The sequence below is a fragment of the Ascaphus truei genome, chromosome 4 (assembly GCF_040206685.1).
Source record: "Ascaphus truei isolate aAscTru1 chromosome 4, aAscTru1.hap1, whole genome shotgun sequence".
Taxonomy (NCBI): Eukaryota; Metazoa; Chordata; class Amphibia; order Anura; family Ascaphidae; genus Ascaphus; species Ascaphus truei.
In genome coordinates, this window is record NC_134486.1 from 396,942,571 (window position 1) to 396,966,068 (window position 23,498).

General features: G+C 41.5%; 1 protein-coding gene across 1 annotated transcript in view; it reads right to left on the reverse strand.

Moving 5' to 3' along the window:
• Window positions 1-23,498, reverse strand: part of SCARA5 (scavenger receptor class A member 5) — a 568,875-nt gene that overhangs the window by 19,485 nt on the left and 525,892 nt on the right. The window contains exon 8 of the mRNA XM_075598610.1: window positions 11,795-11,989. Within this exon, the coding sequence (XP_075454725.1) occupies window positions 11,795-11,989 (195 nt within the window). The remainder of the gene's footprint in view (window positions 1-11,794; window positions 11,990-23,498) is intronic.

A 23,498-nucleotide genomic window follows, 5' to 3' on the forward strand; every position in this document is an offset into this window, starting at 1 on the left:
CTTCTCTAACTCGCCCCCCTCTCTAACAGATCCTCACACCTCTAACTCCCACCCCTCTCTAACTCTCTCTCCACTCCTCCTCTCTAACTCTCCTATCCCTCTCTCTTACTCTTCCACCCTTCTCTAACTCTTCCACCCTTCTCTCTAACTCTTCCACCCTTCTCTCTAACTCTTCCACCCTTCTCTCTTTCCTCCACTCCAACTCACTCCCCATCCTCTCTAACTCTCACTCACCCTCCTCTCTAACTCTCTCACACTTCCCCCCTCCTTTCTAACTCTCACCCACCTTCTCCAACGCTCCCACTCTTCCCCTTCTCTCTAACTCTCTCACTCTTCTCCCTTAGGCCGCGCATATAGCCCTAGCTACAGTGACAGCGACGTGACTTTGCGTGAAAACAAGTCTATTTAATCCAACCTGTGCACCTATAGTAGGCACAGGCACAACGGCGCGACTGAATTCTCTGAAGTCAATGAAAATTGATTTTTCTGGCAACCACTTGATGACAGTGGCCACGTGAGCGGTTCAGCCAATGAGGGTGAACCGCTTACGGCCACGCCTCCGCCACGACCCCCGTTGCCGTCTCTTGTCTCTAACACTGTAAGCAAAAATCGCTGCTACAACGGTGACGGATAATGTCACGCTGTCGCATCGCCGTAGCCAGGACTATAAGCGCGGCCTTAGTCTCTCACTCTCACTACTTTCCCCCATCTCTTTAACTCACACTCAATTCCCCCTCCTCCCTTCCTCATTTCCCCCTTCCTCTAACCCTCAATCCCCCCCCCCCCCACTTACTTTGCCGTGTGGGCAATGAGGGACAGGGGAGAGGCTTCGGGTTCACGCGGGTCAATGCGGATATTGGGCTTGATTTCTGGGTAGGCCCAACTTCTGGCGTCGACCTCGACACCAGTACACTGGAAGGGGGGGGGGGATTGGTGTGAGGACCCGCAGCAAACACATGTCCCGACAGCTCTAAACGGAGGCTGAGCCCAACCTCTGGCCATGCCTAACTTCCAATGTCGGCAAGCTGGCCCCCCTCTGCACTGGGCCCCCCTCTGCACTGGGCCCCCCTGCATTGCAGGGTTTTGCAGTAGTGTAGTCATGTCCCTAGTTTTGGTGGGATATTCTATATTATCACTGCCATTGAATCCTATGGAAAAGCTTTAATATTCTGCGTTAAGATTCAATATTCTTCATTATGAACGGGTGCAAATACTTTGGCTACATCTGTATGTCCAAAAGCTGCTAATTTAAATTGTAAAAGAAGGGTTTTGAATACTTGTTTTCAACTTGGGGTAAATAGATGTTATTTCTTTTTTCTCTGACGCCCATTTTAAATATATACTAAAACTATTATTTAAGGGGCATTGGGTGTTAAGTAACAATGTATAAAGCAAATAATGTGTTGGTTGTGTTTTACTCCAGTTAAAAGGTTGGCATTAATTTGTTCTTCTGGTATGTAACATTGAATAAAAATAGGATAATTAAGACCTACAGTAAATCATATTCATCCCGGATTCTCCAAACAGCACTATGGTTAATGCTGGGAAACAATGATAACTTTACATAATAGTTGCATTTGATTAATTTATGCCAGAACATTCAGGTATTCACATGAGAAAAGGAGGGGAGAGGATACCCATTGGCTTCTAGACCTTCGAATAGAATAACCTCAATTCCACGGGGTAGAGACCTCTAATATCTCACTCTGAGGGACAAAGAGAGATCCACTTTACTAGTCTCAAGAACTATACATCCCCCTCAACCCTCCCTCCCAATAACATATGGAGAGGCACCTTAGATACCTGGGAGATATGCTAATGGAGAATGCAAAGTATATTTAAATGACTCACATTCTAAATGGATATGTATAAGAACCATATTGACAAGCCTGAAGCACCTTTTTGAGGAAGGGGGTATTGGTGTCAGGCCCAACAGGATCAGAACCCACAAGCTCTGCTGTAAGATAAACCAGCTGCTGGATAGTTCCACTGTCACAGCATGCTTTTGAGCTCTACTGCTTACTCCTGTAGCTAATTTGGCGATTTAGCATATCTCCCAGGGATCAGATGCTCCTTTTTGTGCACAAGGCACATTGAACTGACAACTGCAATTAGAACCAGAAGCAGTTTGAACAAGGAAGCGGTTAAACAAGGTATAGTTATTGAAGTACAGTTTACTGTTAATACTTCTAAACTTCATAGTTGCTAGAATGAGCAGGATTGAAAATGCCACTCAATGCACATCTTGCCACATGTATGTGCACTTAGCTGTTCCAAGGGGCATACCGCTGTGAGAGGTGTGAGCGGGTGGTCTCTTTAGAGTCAGAGATTGCTAATCTGAAGAGGCAACTTGCAATATTGAGGGACATTGGCAATCTTGAAAGGGAATTAAAGCCCACTGAGCAGGCCCTTGCTTCGACTAGTGGTGCAGATGGTGTCGCTGTTAGTGAGGAGCAGGTAGGTAGCTTGGTTGCTGTTAGTGAGGAGCAGGTAGGTAGCTGGGTGACAGTTAGAAGGGGAAGCAGGGGCAATAGGGAGAGGCAGGTCGTTTCTGAGCTGACACATCCCAATAGATTTGCCATGTTGAGTGAAGATATTGGGAATGTTGGGGCAGAAATGGCAAGGCTGGGGGAGACTAATTCCTGTAGCAGCCAGGGGAATAGTTCCTCCAGCATAGAGGGGACTCAGGATGCTCAGATACAAAGAAAGATTGTGGTGGTAGGGGACTCCATTATTAGGAAGGTAGATAGGGCAATCTGTTGCCAGGACCGCATGAACCGAACAGTTTGTTGTCTCCCGGGTGCTCGGGTTCGGCACATTGCGGATCAGGTAGACAGATTGTTGGGGGGGGCTGGGATTGACCCGGCGGTCTTGGTACATGTTGGCACCAATGACAAAGTTAGAGAAAGATGGAGGGTCCTAAAAATGATTACAGGGATCTAGGCCAAAAGCTTAAGGCAAGGACCTCCAAGGTAGTATTTTCTGAAATACTACCAGTGCCATGCGCTACTGCAGGGAGACAGTCAGAGATCAGGGAGGTTAATGCATGGTGGAATATGGAAAATAGCTGAAGCGCTCAAATCCTTCTTCTTGAAAAAGAACGCTGCGACGTTCGAAATGCATTGGATGGGTCTTTTGCCACATTAAAGTGCCCTTTTAATCATTTTTTTGTTCTGGTTTTTTCCTGCTCCGTTTGTGCTGGTGCGCTTTTTGGTCTCCCTTTTCCCAGGTTAATGCATGGCTAAGAAAGTGGTGCAGGAAAGAGGGGTTTGGGTTTTTAGAGCACTGGGACTCCTTTTCTGAGAGGTGCCATCTATATTCTAGGGACGGATTGCACCTCAATGAAGAGGGATCTTCTGTGCTAGGGGGGAGAATGCTAAAAAGGTTGGAGGAGATTTTAAACTAGGATGGAGGGGGGAGGGGAATGAAACAGATAATGAACTAAATGGAATAGATGAGGATACAAGGTGGTATGGAGGTAGAATGGGGGCAAGTGCAAGTTCGACAAGCAGTGAGACACCCATAGTAAATACAGATAGTACTAGAAAACTTCTAAAGACTAAACCAAGTGAACGCGGGAAAGGAAGGAACAGATAAGATAATAGTACAGGCTGAAAAAAAACTGAAATGCATGCTTGCTAATGCAAGAAGCCTGACAGATAAAATGGGGGAGCTTGAATTAATAGCTGCAGGGGAGCAGTATGATATCGTAGGCATTACTGAAACATGGTGGGATGAAACTCATGACTGGACAGTTAATTTAGAGGGTTATTCTCTTTTTCGGAAGGATCGAACAAATAGAAGGGGAGGTGGAGTATGTTTATATGTTAAACCGGATCTAAAACCTATTATAAGGGATGATGTCTATGAAGGGAATGATGACAATGTGGAGACTTTGTGGATAGAAATTAGCAGTGGAGGTAAAAGTATAAAGAAAATGTTTGTGGGAATATGCTATAAACCACCAAATATCTGTGAGATTGAGGAAGCTAAAATACTTTTGCAAATGGAGAAGGCATCAAAACTGGGTACATGTTTGCATAATGGGGGATTTTAATTATCCAGACATAGACTGGGGCAATGAGATTAGCGTTACAACAAACAGGAACAGGTTTTTGGTGGTGTTTAAAGACAATTATATGACCCAAATTATTTAGGAACCAACCAGGAGAGACTAGTTCTGGATTTGGTCATATCAAACAATGTAGAAGTAATAACAAATATTCAAGTCCTGGAACATTTGGGTAACAGTGATCATAACATGGTCTCATTTGAAATAAATTATCAAAAAACAGATTACTTGGGTTAAACAAAGACCTTCAACTTTGGAAAGGCAGATTTTAATAAACTGAGGTCTAATCTAGTAGTAATACAATGGGATGATGTTTTTGCAGGGAAAAATGTAGAAGATAAATGGGCAGTCTTTAAAACATTGTTAGAAAAGCACACTTATCAGTGTATACCCTTGTGTAATAAGTATAAAATAAATAAGTCAGAACCAATGTGGCTAAATAAACAGGTAGGGGAGGAAATGGACAATAAGAGGAAGGCATTTAGATTCTTTAAATCAGAAGGGACCGAGACATCGTATCAGAATTATAAAGAATGTAACAAAAATTGCAAAAGGGCAATCAAATTAGCAAAAATGGATAATAAAAAAGGATTGCAGTAGAAAGTAAGGTCAACCCTAAAAAAATCTTTAAGTACCTTAATAACAAAAAAATGAGAAAAGAAAATATTGGAACCTTTCAGTGTGAGATGGGTAGGCAGATTATTGGAGATAAGGAAAAAGCTGAGGTATTAAACAAATTCTTTGCCTCTGTGTTTACCAGGGAAGAATCAAGTTCAATAGTAGTGCCGCAGGAGGAAGCCACAACCTCCATATTAATGAACAATTGGTTAACTGAGGAAGAAGTTCATAAGCGACTTGAAAAAATTAAAGTAAATCAGGCACCTGGCCCCGATGGCATACATCCAAGTGTTCTCAAGGAGTTACGCTTAGTAATAGCAAAACCATTATATTTAAAATTCAAGGACTCCATTTCCACAGGCTCAGTACCACAAGATTGGCGTAAAGCAGATGTGGTGCCTATATTTAAAAAGGGAGCTAGATCACAACCAGGAAATTACAGACCTGTAAGCCTGACTTCAATAGTAGGGAAACTACTTGAAGGTTTAATACGGGATAATATTCAGCAATATCTAATGGAAAATAAAATTATTAGTAATTGTCAGCATGGATTTATGAAGGATAGATCTTGCCAAACTAACCTTATTTGTTTCTTTGAGGAGGTAAGTAGGAATCTAGACCAGGGTAATGCCGTTGATGTGGTCTACTTAGATTTTGCAAAGGCTTTTGATACGGTTTCACACAAGGGATTGGTGTACAAAATAAAGAAAGTTGGACTCAGTAATAATATATGCACCTGGATTGAGGGCTGGTTAAAGGACAGACAACAGAGGGTTGTCATAAATGGAACTTTTTCAGGCTGGGCTGAAGTTGTGAGTGGAGTACCTCAGGGATCGGTACTGGGACCCCTGCTTTTTAACTTGTTTATTAATGACCCTGAGGTTGGGATCGAGAGCAAAGTCTCCATCTTTGCTGATGATACTAAATTGTGTAAGGTAATAGAATCAGAGCAGGGTGTTATTTCTCTTCAGAAGGACTTGGAGAGACTGGAAACGTGGGCAGGTAAATGGCAGATGAGGTTTAATACAGATAAATGTAAGGTTATGCATTTGGGATACAAGAATAAAAAGGCGACTTACAAATTAAATGGAGATATATTGGGGGAATCCTTGATGGAAAAGGATTTAGGCGTGCTTGTAGACAGCAGGCTTAGCAATAGTGCCCAATGCCATGCAGTAGCTGCAAAGGCAAACAAGATCTTATCTTGCATCAAATGGGCAATGGATGGAAGGGAAGTAAACATAATTATGCCCCTTTACAAAGCATTAGTAAGACCACACCTTGAATATGGAGTACAATTTTGGGCATCAATCCTAAGAAAAGACATTATGGAACTAGAGAGAGTGCAGAGAAGAGCCACCAAATTAATAAAGGGGATGGGCATTCTAACTTATGAGGAGAGGCTAGCTAAATTAGATGTATTTACATTAGAAAAGAGGCGTCCAAGAGGGGATATGATAACTATATATATATATTCAGGGACAATACAAGGAGCTTTCAAAAGAACTATTCATCCCACGGGCAGTACAAAGGACTCGGGGCCATCCCTTAAGGTTGGAGGAAAGGAAATTTCACCAGCAACAAAGGAAAGGGTTCTTTACAGTAAGGGCAGTTAAAATGTGGAATTCATTACCCATGGAGACTGTGATGGCAGATACAATAGATTTGTTCAAAAAAAGTTTGGACATCTTTTTAGATGGGAAAGGTATACAGGGATATACCAAATAAGTATACATGGGAAGGATTTGAACATGGGATTAATCCAATTGCCAATTCTTGGAGTCAGGAAGGAATTAATTTTTCCCCTTAATGGGGTTTTTTGTTTGCCTTCCTCTGGATCAATGAGTATAGATATAGGATAAAGTATCTGTTGTCTAAATTTAGCATAGGTTGAACTTGATGGACGGAAGTCTTTTTTCAACCTCATCTACTATGTAACTATGTAACTATGTAACCAGGAAATGGAAGTGGTCTGATTTTAAATTAAACCTGGGGAGGTGAGGAGAGGGGCTACAGGCAAAATGTATTTGCCAAATGACATATCTTAGCCTAAGCTTTCACCAGTGGTGTCCTTTCTGGTTTAGTAAAGTAGTTCTGTACAGGAAAAAAAGAACTTTTTACTCCAATCCAAGTCACACTTGGAAGGTTCCAAATTGAGATCCAAATGATAATCTTTTTTCCAATAACTAACCTCAACGAATTGAAGCTGTTCTCTTCCTAGAATTCTTTTTTTAAATCTGTCTTTGTTAAAATGTATGCTTTATTGACAAAACAGTCTGTGCTACTCTTTTCTTTTAGTTGGAGCCAGGTCACCTGATTGCTACTATTTTGCCCTGTACTAGCAGTAAGTCCTGGTACAATCAGGTTGCCAGTAGTTGTGGAGTTTTCCTCCTCCGAGGAGCTGCACTTAAGTGACAGTGGGAGGCGGTGACATCCGGCCTGGGCATGACCAAACAGACCTGGTGCTCTCCTCCTAGCTGTACTTAAGGGCAGTGCCGCCCCAAATTCCGGAGTGCCTCTACCCACTTGAGAGGGGCAGGTTACACAGCCCAGAACCTGAGTATTGGGTCTTCTCTGGTCCTCTTCCCCTCGGGGGAGAGTGAGTGTGTACCATACCTCTGCCTCTGATAGGGGGCAGAGAAGAGCTGGGACTGCCGTTGGCCTGTAGTGACGGTCCAGGGACCATCCTTGATTGGTAGCTGAGAGACTTCATCGGGCAGAACTCTGCCTTGTTACTGTGCTGTACAGTGAGAACTATAAACCGTTCCTGTTGTTATACCTCCTGTCTAGTGTGTGACCTTAATAGGGGGGAGAGGTAATCGTTCTACCGTGGGAGATCACCTTCAGTTCCTGGAGCTTATGGAAGATGGAGGCACTGCACTGCTAAAGAACATGTAGGGTATGAACCCCAGAAGCGTAGTCCTGTGTCCCCACTACCACCGGCGGATGACTCAGCCCTCCTGTTACCAGCAGGTATCATGCACCACATACGTAGTAATGGGCAAATCTCCCACCGGAAACACTGTTACATAGTGATGGAAACTCATGCTGTACATATTGTCCATCTGGTTTTGGTTATCTATAAAGGGTCATCATTGTGAACATATAGCACAATCTCTATCATCTAGAAAAAGCTACTCAGTTGAGATGTCTGGCTTTATCCAACTTTGTTAAACTTGCTAACCCAGCTCAACAGTAATAGACCCAAACAAAATAATATACTAAACTATATTTGCTTACTGCTCTGTTCAATGCATTCAGAAGATTTCTTAGATGTGCACAGCTAATTATTATTTTGGCCTTTTCCATCTCTACTTTCAACTTATCAATTGTCACATCATATTTTTATGTCATCCTAGACCACTGATAGTTCAGGGTCTGAATAGGAGTAATGTACCTTAAAAATGTTGGTTGAGCTGATTTGGCAATGTATTATTTTTAATGATGTGTGCCTATAATTAGGCCCACTTTGAGATGATTGGTTTTTGATCATGGACCTCCTCTTTCCTTCCTCACTCTCAGAGCATCATCTGCTGCCCCTAACGCATCCTCTACTTGAGAACAATTAAAAACATACATAGAAACCACATTTAGAAACTGAATCAATGACTTATTGAGATAAACGTTTAGGCTGTTATTCAGTTACATGCTCGTTTAATTAATAATATCAAAGCACTGATATAGATTATAAACCTCTTTCAAATCAGAGACGTTATTAAAATGTCATTCCTCTCTATAATTGCTTAAATGTTCTTTTTGATGATATTCAATTCTTTTACATAAGGAAAAAAAATTTTTTTGGTCTTACGCAAGAATCTGTGTTCACTTAAAATCTGATATAAATGTAGCTTTGTGCCCCTGGCTATGGGTTTCCCGGCCCTGGCACACAAGTCCTGGTAAGTGCAGGCAGTGTCAGGGTTAAATTCTCCTCATTAGCCAGCATGAGAGTCCTGCAGCACACAACTAATATATATGTTATATTGTAGCCATAGCAGGTGCAGGTTAGAGGCCGTTGAAAGCATCATGCCTGGGGGGTAGTTACAGGCGTCAGCACCGTGAGGTGATGCCTGATCCGCCCTCAGACATGCCCAGTTTTGGGGCTGGGTCACTAACCCCTATCCCGGGTATATAAGATGCTTCCTTCTCTAGATTAGAGATTGTGATTCAAGGATGTAGCCTGCTACAGAGTGAGTGAAGCAGTTCTGCCTTATCCCATCAGAGGATAAGAGGGTGGCAACAAGCCCCATGGGCCTCAAGCCTTTGGGGGGTCAAGTCAGGGACCAAAGCAAGCAAGATGAGAGGGAAGGTGGATACCAGAGTGTGATAGAGTACCTCTCTGGCATGAGAGACAGAATCAACTGGCCTGCCAATAAATGGTATGAAGTTCCTTGTCTCTGTCTACCTTACTGGGAAGGGGTTCATGTTGGGTTCCTCTCTGCCTCTGGCAAGTCCCCATAGGATGGAGGCGCTGCACCAGTGAGACCAGACGCCTTTCCCTGGCTAAACCCCATACCAACGCAGAGACTCAGGCCTCCTGAACACAACAGGTGAGCACGCACACCACTTAGACACACCCAAGGGGGGCGGGGGGGGAGGGGTGAGTGCTACATCGGGTGTTACACGGTCATCATTTTCAGCAAAGATAGTTACAATACATGGGTTACCAGGTTGTACACTGTGTTTATTTAGCAACTTTTATAACAGTGCTTCTTATATTATTTCAGTACTTTACTGCATTTCTGCAATTATATCGGCATACATACTATATGGTGTATGTCCAATAGGGAAATAATGAGTACTTTCATTCTGAGGAGAGATTTCAACCTGTCCAACATGACCTAATCACAGCCAAGCAGTGATCTGGGGACGTTCATGCACAACAGGATAACTACTTAGCAGTCATATCCCTAGTAAGTAGTGTAGATCTTCTTTCAGTCACTTTGCTAAATAGCCTAACAACCCTTCCATGCCATAGAAAGTCCCGAGCTACACTGAGGCTCCTCTGCATTTCTGCAGTGACACATCTCACAGCTGTAGCAGTGATCTGGATAAAGCAGGAGAACCTCCTCTTCCGTTATCTTCATTTGAAGGATGGCTCGGAATCATGAGAATGTTATAACACCACTAGACATGTTGGGCACTGATAGGATTACATGGGGCATCATCTGTCAGCAAAGCAAAGATATTTAATTTATTGTCTCAAAAGGTTGTGTTTTTTTAAGGTTAGGTTGTCCACAGAACAGAAAAAAGAGCATGTACAGCTGCAGCATTTTACTTGCTTATTCATTTACTAAAGTGAAACATACCAATGACCACAGGATGTCAGGTTCTAATGAATAACATACAGTACAGTAACACAGTTCACGTTTTTGCAGATGTTTTAGTTTTTCTGCTGGCTCTACAAGTCTCCCAACATACCACTTAGATTGTAAGCTCCCCGGGGCAGGGATTTGCTTTCCTGTCGTGTTACTTTGTTGCACTTATTGTACTATAATTACCTGTACTGTCTCTTTTGTAAAGTGCTCAGTACACTGTGGGCGCTATATAACCAAACATATACATATACATGGATTTAACACAGCCAAGCACTTGTAGCCCTCACTTACTAATTAAACTGTCACAAATGTTTTATTTTTTCAAAATATGCATCATACATTATGTTAGCAAAGGACATGGGGATCGTTTCTCAAATATTTCCCATAGCTTTGTACCATTGGCAATAGAGAGACATACTCCCGTGTGTTAATACTGTATGCTGGGAAGATACCTTCTAGTTACGTTTGATTGATTTGTTCCAATCAAATGAATAGGGGCTGCAATCTTTCAGAGAAAGGAGAAGAAGGCATCACAGCATGAAAAAATAGACCAATAGCCAATATTCAATATGCTGGAAAGCTACTTGTCTTTGGCAAGGAAACCCAATTATCTAAATAGAGTTTAGAGCCTTGTTTGAAATGGAGATATCGCTATACAGCATACGGAAGAGAACGTTTCCATCGACAAATGTCACTTGGCTCCCCTAGGCCCAGATCCACAGAGGCCTGTTAACTCTATGCTAACCACGGCCCTTATCAAAAGCATTAATAGCTGTTATTTTCCTTCAAGTTAACGTATATCCACACAGCTACTTATATGGAAAGATATGGAGGGGAGATGGGCATACAGCATGTTAAACCTATATACTGTACCATGTACCGGGTCAAATGTGCTCCAAGTGGGTTTACAGTACATTAGCAAAACTCGACGTCTTTGTGCCTCTCGCAGTCGCAACACCGAAGGATTAACGCTGTGGTGGGTCACATTGAGAAGCATGGACCCCCCGCAGCGCAATTGTGGCAGGCACTGTCCCCAGCGCCAAAGACCTTTCCTTGTTTGCCCACGCCGCTGGGGACGGTAAGTCTTACTGCATCTGTACGTTGCTCCTACAGCCTGCTATCAGTAACGTATTTTTATATACTGTATATTTTAGGGAATGCCCTTTAAAGCAGCATTGCGATTTGAATTATATATATTTTTATTATTACAGAATTGAACCAGGGGGTCTCCAGAGCCGAACTGTGTTAATTTCAGCTCCGGGGACCCGCTGCTTCCAGAGATACTTATCTCCGTAGCGGTGCCGGTATCTAGGCAGGCAAGGAAATAGTGTGCCTGACATAATGGTGGCTTTGAATGCCTTGCGGCACGCGGGCTAATAGGTACATGTGACGGCACCCGTTGCGGCTTCCTATTGACCAGCGTGACTCGGACATTTGTACTTCACAGGGAAGTGTGGAAGTTTGAACATTTTTACCAATATCTACTGTTCTAGAACCAACTTCCTTTGATTTGATTTTCAATCAACAGCTTTGGGGAATACTTTTGAGTGTGGCATGAAATATATTTAATGAGAGTAAACATTATTATTTGTTGTGGCAACTTGGAAATACCTGGAGCAATGAACATACACTTGGGAGGATTCACTAACCTTCCTTATGGGTTATCTTATCGCACCATAGTCCTGCATTAGCGGTCAATGACTTGAATGCAGTTAAGCAGAGATGGCGGTGCGATCACCCGTATAGGAGGTCAGTGAATCTCCGCCTTTGTTTCTTTCCCATGTCTTACCTTGCCCAAATCTGGCAGTCCTGTAAACCTCCTCAGCCGCTTTGAAACCCAGCATCCGGCAAACCACATCACCGTCTTTCTTGTCCCAGCCGTCATCACATACTGTCCCCCAGCGATGGTCGTAATACACCTCCACGCGACCTTCATGAGGGCCCGAGCCATTCACCAATCGAATCACGGTTTCTTCCACTGCGCCTGAAATACAGGGCAGAGACGCACATCAATTTTTTTATATGAGCAGCAATGTCACTCAGAAATTCAGGGAAATACATGTTTAATAAGCAATGATCAGCAAACCAGAGTTTTCCCTGTTACATCCGTGTACACATTATGGCATTGGCTCAAAAAAAGTTTGCGGCACTGTACCCAATTGACAAACAATTTCTTCAGAGTGCAGGTCTCCTAAAAGACAGAGACACAAAGTAGAGCTCTGCTCACAAGCTCATAATGAAGTTCTCCACTTAATGTGACAGCCAAGAACAGTGGAGTAACAATGTTTCAGGTCCCATATGGAGCCAGTGAAAGGTCCATATGGGACCTGAAACATTGTTACTCCACTGTTCTTGACTGTCACATTATATGGAGAACTTCATTATGAACTTGTGAGTAGAACCCTACTTTGTATCTCTGTCTTTGAGGAGACCTGTACTTTGCAGAAATTGTTTGTCTGTGTTGTGTTGGCTGCACAAGCCGGATTCTCCTCGCCTGAGGCTGTTTCCCCGCACTTTGGAATTGTACTGTACCCAATTGAAAGCCCTTGATGGGCTCGTTCTGGCAGTAAACAGGTTAGATTAAGAATTTCCTTGACGACTGGGTATATATTTTTTTCAATGCATTGCGGGTCTCAGTACAGGGGTTAGCATTGGTGCAAAGCTTTTTTAATTGTACTATAGAAAATTGTATATCATATTTTCTTAAAAACAGACAGGGGAGGTTTTCTAAAATAAATCCTATTTCTGCCACACACCAAAAAAAAGTAGAAACGTCAGTGTGAATCAAAAAGTAGTGTTAATTTGGGTTTGTAAATAAGACAAATAGTGGGACCCAGAACCTCTTTGTGCCTTAACACCTCAACCACTGTGTATACAAAGGAATATTGAATGGAAAAGACATTTGAAAGAATTTTGTATTGAGCATCTTATTTCTCAAAAGTTAGGAATGTAACAATTAGGAATCCACATCAGATAAAATGAAAGTAGAGATTACTGCTCAAACAAACTTTAACTAGGAAATGGGGACTAAGTGAAAATTCCACAAAGCAGCATAATGGGTGGAGAAGAAAGGGAATACCCACTAGAGATGGTGAAACTGTTGCATCAGGTCACGAACCATGCAAAATATGCCCTTTTTGAGATACGAAAAAGCAGCGGTAGAGTCAGTCTGCTATAATTCGCAGAGCATTAAATTATTGTGCATTGGAATTTCATGTAATATACTACTTTGCTAAAATCTCTAAAACGTGCTTACTGCAGAGACTGTAAGTGTGGAGCACACATCCTGTTTCGCTCACTGTCAGGCGATATTTGTCGGTAAACTTACTTACAGATGCAGCAACGAGTATCCAAACACTTGCCTTGAAAAATCTGGGGCAATCTCCCAGTAATGCTGCAATATTTTAGTGACATTTCTGCAGACAGACTAATGGCCCATCGGAATAACACAGCCGGGGTCCCTGCAGTCCCATTCAATTACCCCAACTTGGCTGTCTCCAGCACTGGGTTAATCTACACGAACACAACCGCGGCTGCCCCAGAGCTGGAGGATTAATGCTGCAGGGGTCTGATCTGGAAGCATGGACCCGCTCGTAGCACTATCGCAGCAGCACCATTGTAGATAAGATTATATGTGAAACAGAGTTCATGTTGCCTTATAGCTTCTATGTTGTATGAACTATTTTTAGTATAAATGTATAAATTATAAATGATTTTGAGTTTCACTGAATTGTATAAGTAGAGGTCATGGGAGTGAAATCAGTTAATTAATTTATTTATTTCAAACGTTCTCTAAAGTACTACTCCCCATTCCTAGAGCTAGCTAGGAATTTAGGGAGGACACCCATCCCAGACCGATGAGGAAGACCAACAAAGGGCGGAATCCACGAATGGGAACAGGAAAGCTAATTAGCTGCAGAACATGGGCAGGGTGATAAAGATAGTTAGTAGGGATTAGGAAAACAGTTAATTAAATACAGGACATGGGAAACATCGTAATAAAGATGAGTAAAATAACTAATCTTTGTGATTTGGAAAATAGTTAATTTTTGTAGGACTAGGTAAGTTTTTAAGTCGGTGCAAAACTGATTCAAACATCATCAATAAGGATGTAGAGGGACATTGTTCAAGAATTAATAATTGACTCAAGTAATGGAAAGCAAGTTTGCCCCACAGCCCAAAAAGGGTATACAAACTAACTTGAAAGTGCATGTCAAGACTATTACCAACAAGCTATGCTGAAAGGTTCTCCATTTGTATGCCTGTATGAAGCTACTGTATATTTGCCTCAGAAGAATAACGTTTGGAACTGCGAAGAAAGAAATCTGTCTCCAAGACACCTTATTCGAAAATACTGCAAAGACAGGATCTCATCATTTCACTCATATTTTCAACCATCTCCGGAGCCGCTGCTCTTTGCTTTTTCAGCTGCAACTCCGGAGACAATGAGATGGGCTATGTTAGCCTTTGAGGCTTTGAAAAGCATTTAAATGGGAACCGAATTTTAGGTAAAATATACTTTAAATTTGACATATGCATTTTGTAGTTTCGCACATCTGGAATCCCAGCGTTTTGGAGCAAGCTCTGCAGCAAAATCTTAAAATGCAAAGGTCCTTATTCAATAAGGTGTAAATCAATACCTTTGCAAACACGGCCCTGAGGATCAGGGCTATAGAGGAGGGGTGCACAAACTTTTCCCCCTGTGCACCGTTCGCCCTCCTGCCTGCTTTCCCTCCCTGCTCGCGCCCCCCTCCTTACCTTCTCTTCGGTGTCAAATGACGCCACAAGGTCACGTTGCCATGGCAATGTGACGTCACACTCCCCCGCGGTGTCACTTGACGATGCATCGCCTTAGACAAGGTAAGGGACTTTGCAGAGGCCTCGCGCGATCCCCCGGCCTTTCATTTAAATGCCTTGGGGAAGAGCGCGGGGCCTCTGTAACCGCCGCGCCCTCCCTGGAAAATCTTGCCCCCCCAGTTTGCGCACCCCTGAGAAAGAGAGAAAAGGAAAAATAGTACAGTATTTCTCTTCCATTCCCTTGCTTTGGATTTCCTTTGGAAAATACAAATGAAAAGAAATATTTATTTCACTACTTGCAAATTGCCTTGAACCTCACAGTACCTTAAAATTTACTTAATGCCAATACAGTACCACAGTAATGTACTAAAGAACTGGCCTCATTTGAATGTCCACTCTCTTACCTAAGGGGTTAACCTCCGCTGTTGTACAGCTACTTTTTTAAAGCATTTAAAACAGGCTGCTCTCTGCCACAGGTTTCCTCCACAATCAGGTTATTTACTTGTTACCATTGCAGCTGTTGCTTGATTGAAAGAACACAATGTCAATCAAATTCAACCTTTGCCCTCAACACTGATGAGTTTGCTCTGTTGACATTATGAAGGTTAAAGTACATGTAAAATGTTGCCATGTACATTAATGACAAGTATTTTACTACTAAGGACATTTAAAGCAGATGAACCTGAATAAAATGCCACTGACAGCTCGAATACCTGTGGCCTCAGACACTGCAATTTATATTGCATGTATATATATATATATATATATATTTGTGATCGGGGCCTGGTGTTCCTGCATAATTCCATGCGCAGTGCTGTGCACACTATCAATGATATTTAATACAATGTTATTATTATGACTGGCATTTTAAAACCTATTAAGAGGCCCAACTTTGAGGAAACACTATTTGAAATCAAACTGAACGCCAGGAATGCTGTGACTGCTAATTAGCTAAAACACGTCCCCAATCATTCCAAAAAAAGTTATTGATCCATATTGTTCTTTGGTTAATTAAATCAACAGTACGTTTTCAAACTGCTACCAAAGACCTATGAATAAGTCACAGGCACCTGCAGACTGTAATATCGTCCTGGAGAGAAAAAGGAATAGGTAAGCCGGGTCAGATATCATTACAAATACAATATCAACATGTAACACTACTGCTATTACTCCATAAAAAAAATACCATCTGTTTCTCAAGAGAGAGACATACTGTAGCTCTCAAGAAAGAGACATACTGTAGCTCTCGAGAGAGACATACTGTAGCTCTCAAGATAGAGACATACTGTACTATAGCTCTCCAGAGGGAGACATACTGTAGCTCTCAAGAGAGAGACATACAGTAGCTCTCAAGAGGCATACTGTAGCTTGAGTGCTGTAAGTGAGCAACACACTTGAAAACATAATGGTGAAAAAGACTAAAATTGCACTATGGCATAGCACCATTTAACAAATATGAGCCTTAGCGGTATAATGACCACACCAAGCCAAAAATAAATAGCATGTTACCGTGATTGCAGTTCACACGGCTGTATGCTATGATGAGTGGTACATAGTCATACAACTGTGTGGTGTGTATGTTAACAATACTTGCTAATGTAAAGTAAGACATTGAGAATACTGTAGTACAAATATTAGACAAATACTGTACCTTATCAGCGGGATTATACACAGATAATGGACATACTGTACTGTAGAGATGTAGCAGATGTTGTTGTACCCATTATCAGGCGAGTTCACGTCAACGCAGTCGCCAGTTTTACGGGGAGATTTGCTGCAAGTTGGCAAATCACACGATTTGGTAGCTGCCACTCACAAATGAGTGCCTTAGCACGTGATAACCGATGCAATCACGTCTGCTACATCTGCACATAAGGCTGGGGCCATGGTACCGCTGACCGCTGAGCGAACAGACTGCCTTAAGTCAGTGTTTGCGTCCATGCGGCATGCGGGTGCAGTTGCGCGGAAGGGGGCACGTGTTGCGCAAGAAATCAGTTAAAATTGATTTCTTGGAGCGACAGGTCGGTCAGGTGAGCGGTTTGCCCAATGAGGGTGAATCAGCTCTGTGACGTCACTGGATCGCCCCTAGACACGCCCACGTATGGCGCGCGTTCCATGGCCGAAAAACACACCCGCTTCAAGCGGGTGACGTCACGGCCGCGCACACCTCCGCACGGGCGGAAGCACCATGGCCCCAGCCTTAGATTGCACTGCCAAACTGAGTCATACAATAGTTATTTTCTTATGTTCTATCTTACTGAAAAATAAGACAGACAGCATTGCAGTGCAGCTAGGGGTGCCAGGTGGCTTCTCCAAAAATACTGGACTCAATGGTGAAAGGTGCGTCAGGTCACTATGTCCAGGGACGAAAATACCGGACACATACATGTCCAGTATTACAGTACCACTCATTTTTTACTGGACAGAGTATCCAAATACAGGACAGTCCAGTTCAATACCGGACACCTGGCAACCCTAAGTGCAGCTGTAAAGGACCTCTCTGTATGCTTACATTCCTGCACAAATAGCATATTGATAGTATCATGCTGATAATCACACTCCGTATAATAGTGCTATTGTATGCATGCATGAAAAAAACTGTGTTGTACACTGTAGGCTTCAGATGTAACACATGTTATTGTAAGATTGTAAGCTCTTTTCCTAATGTTTATTTTGATATCTCAAGTGCTTATTTCTATTATGTCTCCTATTATTATGTCTTGTGTATTACTGCTGTAAGGCGCTATGTACATGGATGGCGATATATAAGTAAAGATATACATACATTTTAGAATACTTAAGGCAGGATACCTTGGCTGTGAGCCATATGGCTGTGTAACATCAAAATGTAACATTTAAGTGTGTGGCAGAGTTAATCTTGGAGTTGAAATTGGAGGTGAAGATTTGAGGAAGATCTGGACTCTGAACAACAACTTTACAACTGTGAGAACTTAACTTTCTAAAAGCTGTGATTATTTGTAATCTTCCTATCCTCCAATAACTGGGAAGTCTCTCCTCCTGTATCTCACTATGCCCTCCTTATTGCTTTTTCTGTTTACTGTTTCCTCACTCCTTGGTGAATGTCCCTATTCTCTCCAACTTCCCCACTCCCCACTGCACCATTATTTATACACCTCTCTCCCAACAACCCTCAATAAAAAACACCAACACAAATCCTCTATTCACACCCTCTATCTACTCCTTCCTGCTACTGGGGATCACCCCTAAGCCTGAAGCCAGACACATGCACCGATCTCACCCATGGCTCCCTGCCATCTCTTCCCCTGTAAATGGTGTTAACCTTTTCATTTAATACTGACTAACCTTAAAACTTGCCCCACAAATCAAGCATCCCAATAGCCTGCACTCATGGCTACTGTCCCACAGTCACTTATACCACACATTGTGGCCAAGCACACCCATCTACAGCACTTATTCCCTCACCTGCTGTCTCTAAGTTTCCCCTCAAACCTCTTAGATTGTAAGCTCTTCGGGGCAGGGATTTCCTTTCCCATTGTCTGATTTTTTCTGCACTTATTGTATTTTTAAAACTCCCTGTACTGTATTCTTTGTGAAGCGCTGAGTACACTGTTGGCGCTATATAAATAAAGATATACAATACAATACATAGTGTGCTCATTCACGCAGTGAATTATTTAACTGAAGTGCTATTGAAAATCGTGGAAAAGGAGATAGCACGTGTCAATGAACGCGTTATAGTGTGCGTTAGCAGGGATAATCGCGTCTGCTACATCTGTAAGTATTGCTTTGTATGCATGTCTGAAATCTACAAAACAGGGGCCTTTTCTTTAAACTACAATATTACCAATGCAAAATCACCCAATAATGGCGTGCAATTTGATGCAGTAAAAATCACACAGTTTGATATCTAATTCGAATGCACTTTTCGCCTGATTTGCTGCAGTACCGGCTGAAACTGACTGAAGAAATAGGGCTTTAAGAAAAAGAGACCAATGCAGGGGAGGGTCAATTTACTTATTTACAGCATAGGCTAATTGATATAATGTGATTGTATTTTACATATTTAAATTGACATATTACCCAGATAGCAGGTGTGTTCACAGATGTCTCCCCACGTGGAGAATAGGGTTATCTATTGAGAAGGTATCAAAATTATAAATTGTTCTTGCTCTCAGAATTGTACAGGATATGAAATCAACATCTGGTCATGCGATACTGTAAGGGCTTGATCCATATTGAGAGATTAGAAAACAGCTGTTTTCACCCAGAAATGCCCTTATCAGAGTTTAAAGCAGAAATCCCCCTATAAACCTATATAATTACATAGCTACAAAGTAGATAAGATTGAAAAAAGACATATGTCCAGCGAGTTCAACCTACTGTATGGTAAATTTAGACCATGTTTGTAATTACAAACACCCCATTCGAGACATGATCCAATGATATTTTATAAGGGGAAAAATGAATTCCTTCCTCACTCCAATAATGGCATGAGATTTCTCCAAGGATTACCATCCCTCACATATAAATGTGATGTAGTTCCCAGCACTCCTAGATAAAAGAGAACTAGAACAGAGAATACTGCAAGTAGATTTTTAGGGGGGGGGGGAAAGCATATTTTAGGGGGGGGGGGGAAGCATAATTTGAACAATATAAACTACCGTACAATGTTCACAAAAAGAAAAAGGAAGATAGGTATATTACTTCCAATGAAATGCAATAGATAATATGTATTCCCCAGATGTCTTGTTAGGGTAAGGAAAACAGATCTGTAATATGTAAAAATCAGAACCCTAAACAATCACATCACAAGAGTTCTAGGAATCCAAGAAAATATTGGAGAACCAGGAGAAGGGAAAAAACCCAAAACAGGGGGGGGGGAGGGAACTAGGGCAAAACAAGAAAAAACAAGGGGTAATGACCCAAAAAATCAATTAACAAGTGGGGCGTAGTTTCCGGGACAAACCCCTTCTTCAAGCCCGTTCCCACATGTTTAAGACTCGTGTGGTACTTCCCTTAAACTAAAAGGTTTGCCCAAAATAGAAACAAGTATGCAAAAAACCTGCAGCAGACTGCTCCTGTGTGTCGATGTGCTTGCTGGTGTAGTGAATTCTCTGCCTGTCTTCATCATCCACATCCTTCCCATGTTTACCTATTTGGTATATCCCTGTATACAGATGTAGTAAGATCTACTGCCGGCATGGGCGTCATGAGGTCCGGCGGGACACCTGTGTGAACACTTTGTTGTCCACAATCGCCTGCGAGTGTGCCGCACCTCGGCTCGGCTCGGCTATGGTCAGCCGCAATAATTATTTGTGCATTTATTTATGTTATTTTAGTTCATTTTATGGCCGGCAGGTGGCTCACTGAAGATCTTTCCTTCCTAAAAGATGCCCAAACTTTTTTGAAGATATTTATTGTATCTGCCATCACAGTCTCCTTGGGTAATGAATTCCACATTGTACCTGCCCTTACTGTAAAGAACCCTTTCCTTTGTTGCTGGTGAAATCGCCTTTCCTCCAACCTTAAGGGATGGCCCTGAGTCCTTTGTACTGCCCGTGGGATGAATAGTTCTTTTGAAAGCTCCTTGTACTGTCCCTGAATTTATTTGTACATAGTCATCATATCCCCTCCTAGACGCCTCTTTTCTAATATAAACAAATCTAATGTAACTAGCCTCTCCTCATAAATCAGATTATCAATCCCCCTTTATTAATTTTGTGGCTCTTCTCTGCACTCTCTAGTTCCATAATGTATTTTCTAAGGAGTGGTGCCCAAAATTGTACTCCATATTCAATGGAGCTGAATTTGTCGTAATTGTATTTGCCTTACTTGATCGCTGAGTGACTGCTTCTTTCTCGTCAAATAACTGAGGGTTTCTTAATTCAGAAAGGAGAGTTAAAAAATGAGCTATCTATGACTTTTCATATATGAAGGCAACAAATATGTATGGGAGAGAGGAACCTGCCTGTGCTCTTATTCAAAGGGGTAAGGAACAATAACCAAAAAGAAAAACAATTAGAGCGGGGAAAAAGTATGTGATTTCTATAGTACAGAAATCTAATATTTCAAAAAGGGACTAAAATAAACGGTTTAGTTGATGTGGCCCGTTCTGCTGAGCATCTGATAGCTTCTAAAATATAATTATTAGTTGGGAAGAATATAGAATCAATGCAATATCTCTGCTTACTGTAGTGTATGGGAGAACTCGAAATATGGCTAATTATTGTTATGACATATTAATTGTGTCCACCTGTAATAATGTCACAAATAACTCTTGTAAACTCAGGAACCAAATCAGTGAGATCTGAGGGCCCTGTAGGGTAAAATGGTAATTTTCATGGAAAGTACAAACTTCACTGAAAAAAGACTAATTGAAATCTATGAGACCACAGATGATAAAAATCAAGTCAGCCTCCATAAAATACACTCACCGGGTCTTTAAACCCAAACAGATATTTTAAACAGGACTCTCACATTTTTCCATGCCAAAATCACAGTAAGATAATGTACAGTAACACCCATGTGGCAGCAGCATAAACTATAACTTATAAAATTATTTTGGTTTATACAATTTTAACTTTGACATACATTATTTCCAAATCCATACCAGTCACTCCTAGCCCCAGAAAGAGAAGGAGAGCAATTTGAACAAATAAACAAGACCAGTTACGAAAACAGTCGTTGATTCCATACAGCTGGATTACTCTGAAAACATATCAACATATTAGTTAATTTAGAACATCTGTCAATTGAGAATTTAGACTGCATATAGCTTTTGTCAGGCAGCATCAACCAATCCATAGATAAAGTATTTTAATTCAGATTGTACAGTAAATCACAATTTTCTGATTATGCAGATTTTGGGATGAGCACATTGCAGCAAATGATATGTGTCCAGGTATGTGACCCAATAACCAATAATTGGTATAAATGGTTCATGTGCAGGTACTGTATGTGTGTCAATAACCAATAATTGGAGTTAACATCTCTGGATGTTTTCTTTCAATATCTTTAATCATGGATGCATTCTGAATATCTGGACTAACATTCTGATTATTTTCTTCAAGCAGGTACTGTATGTTTCCTTGAGCTGAATTCTCCTATCAATTGCAAGAGAACTTAAAATTGAATTAACTATTTGGGTATGTTTCTGTGAGTTGATTAGGCAACCCCCTCCCTTAATTGTTAGTAAAGTGACTGTTTTAGAGTATTTAAGACCATCTAACTTGGCTGCAAGTAACATTGTAAGTGTCACATTTAAAGTGTCTGGCCGAGTTAATTTTGGAGTTGAAATTGGAGGTGATTTGAGGAAGATCTGGACTCTGCACACCAACTTTGCAACTGTGAGAATTTAACTTGCTAAAAGCTGTTATTAGTTGTCGTCTTCGTAGCCTCCAGTACCTGGGAAGTCTCTCGTCCTGCATCTCACTATGCCCTCCCTATTGCTTTTTCTTTTTACTGTTTCCTCACTCCTTTGTGAATGTCTCTGTTCTCTCCAACTTCCCCACTGCCCCATTATTTATACACCTCTCTCCCAACAACTTTTTTACCCCTCAATAAAAAAGACCCACAAGATCCTCTATTCACACCCTTTATCTACTCCTTCCTGCTGCTGGGGATCTTCCCTAGGCCTGAAGCCAGACATACACACCTGATCTCACCCATCCCTCCATGCTATCTCTTCCCCTGTAAATGGTGTTAACCTTCTCATTTAATACTGACTAACCTTAAAACTCGCCCCACAATTCAAGCATCCAAATAGCCTGCACTCATGGCTACTGTCCCACACTCAGCCACTCCTATCACCCATTGTTGCCAAGCACTGCCATGTACAGCACTCATTCCCTCACCTGCTGTCTCTGTAAGTCTCCCATCATACCACTTAGATTGTATGTTCTTCGGGACAGGGATTTCCTTTCCTATTGTCTGATTTTGCTGCACTTTTTGTATTATTATAATTCCCTGTTCTGTATTCTTTGTGAAGCACTGAGTACACCTTTGGAGCTATATAAATAAAGACATACAATACAATTGGTATAAATGGTACATGTGCAGGTACATTTACATGTATATGTGCCAATAACCACTAATTGGTATAAATGGTATATGTTCAGGTATGTGTGCCAATAACCAATAATTGGTATAAATGGTAAATGTACAGGCATGTGTAATTTTTTTTAAATCCATGTTTCATTTAATTTTCTAAACGTATTTGAAATAATGTTTGATCATGTTATTATTTACTGAATTATAAGTTATTAGATAGTATTATTACCATTTAGTCATGCTGATATAATCCATATTACAGCCGGAAAAGGGAACAGCCGTTTTAAATAGGGAAAAAAGCCTCCAAATTCCCAAGCAGATACTGCATGGCTAGAGTGCTATGAGGATGAAGGGAATAATTAGTGCAGAAAGTATGAAAAGGCATGGTGTTGGACGTATACATCAAGAAAACTGTGTGTCGCAGTATTGAATAGATATAATGCTGTAGATATGAACTTCTTCTCCATAGAACAGTAAAAACGAGACTGAGCATTCTCATCTGCTATCAGTTTCTCTGTGCTGAGAGTTTCATTGTTATTGAGATAACAGCATTAATTCTTCTAATGTTGAACTTAGATGAAGTGATGAATATAATTTGCATCTGGAACTGTTCACATCTACCTCAGTAAATGGACATGTCCATTGAAAACTCAAATGAAAGTCTC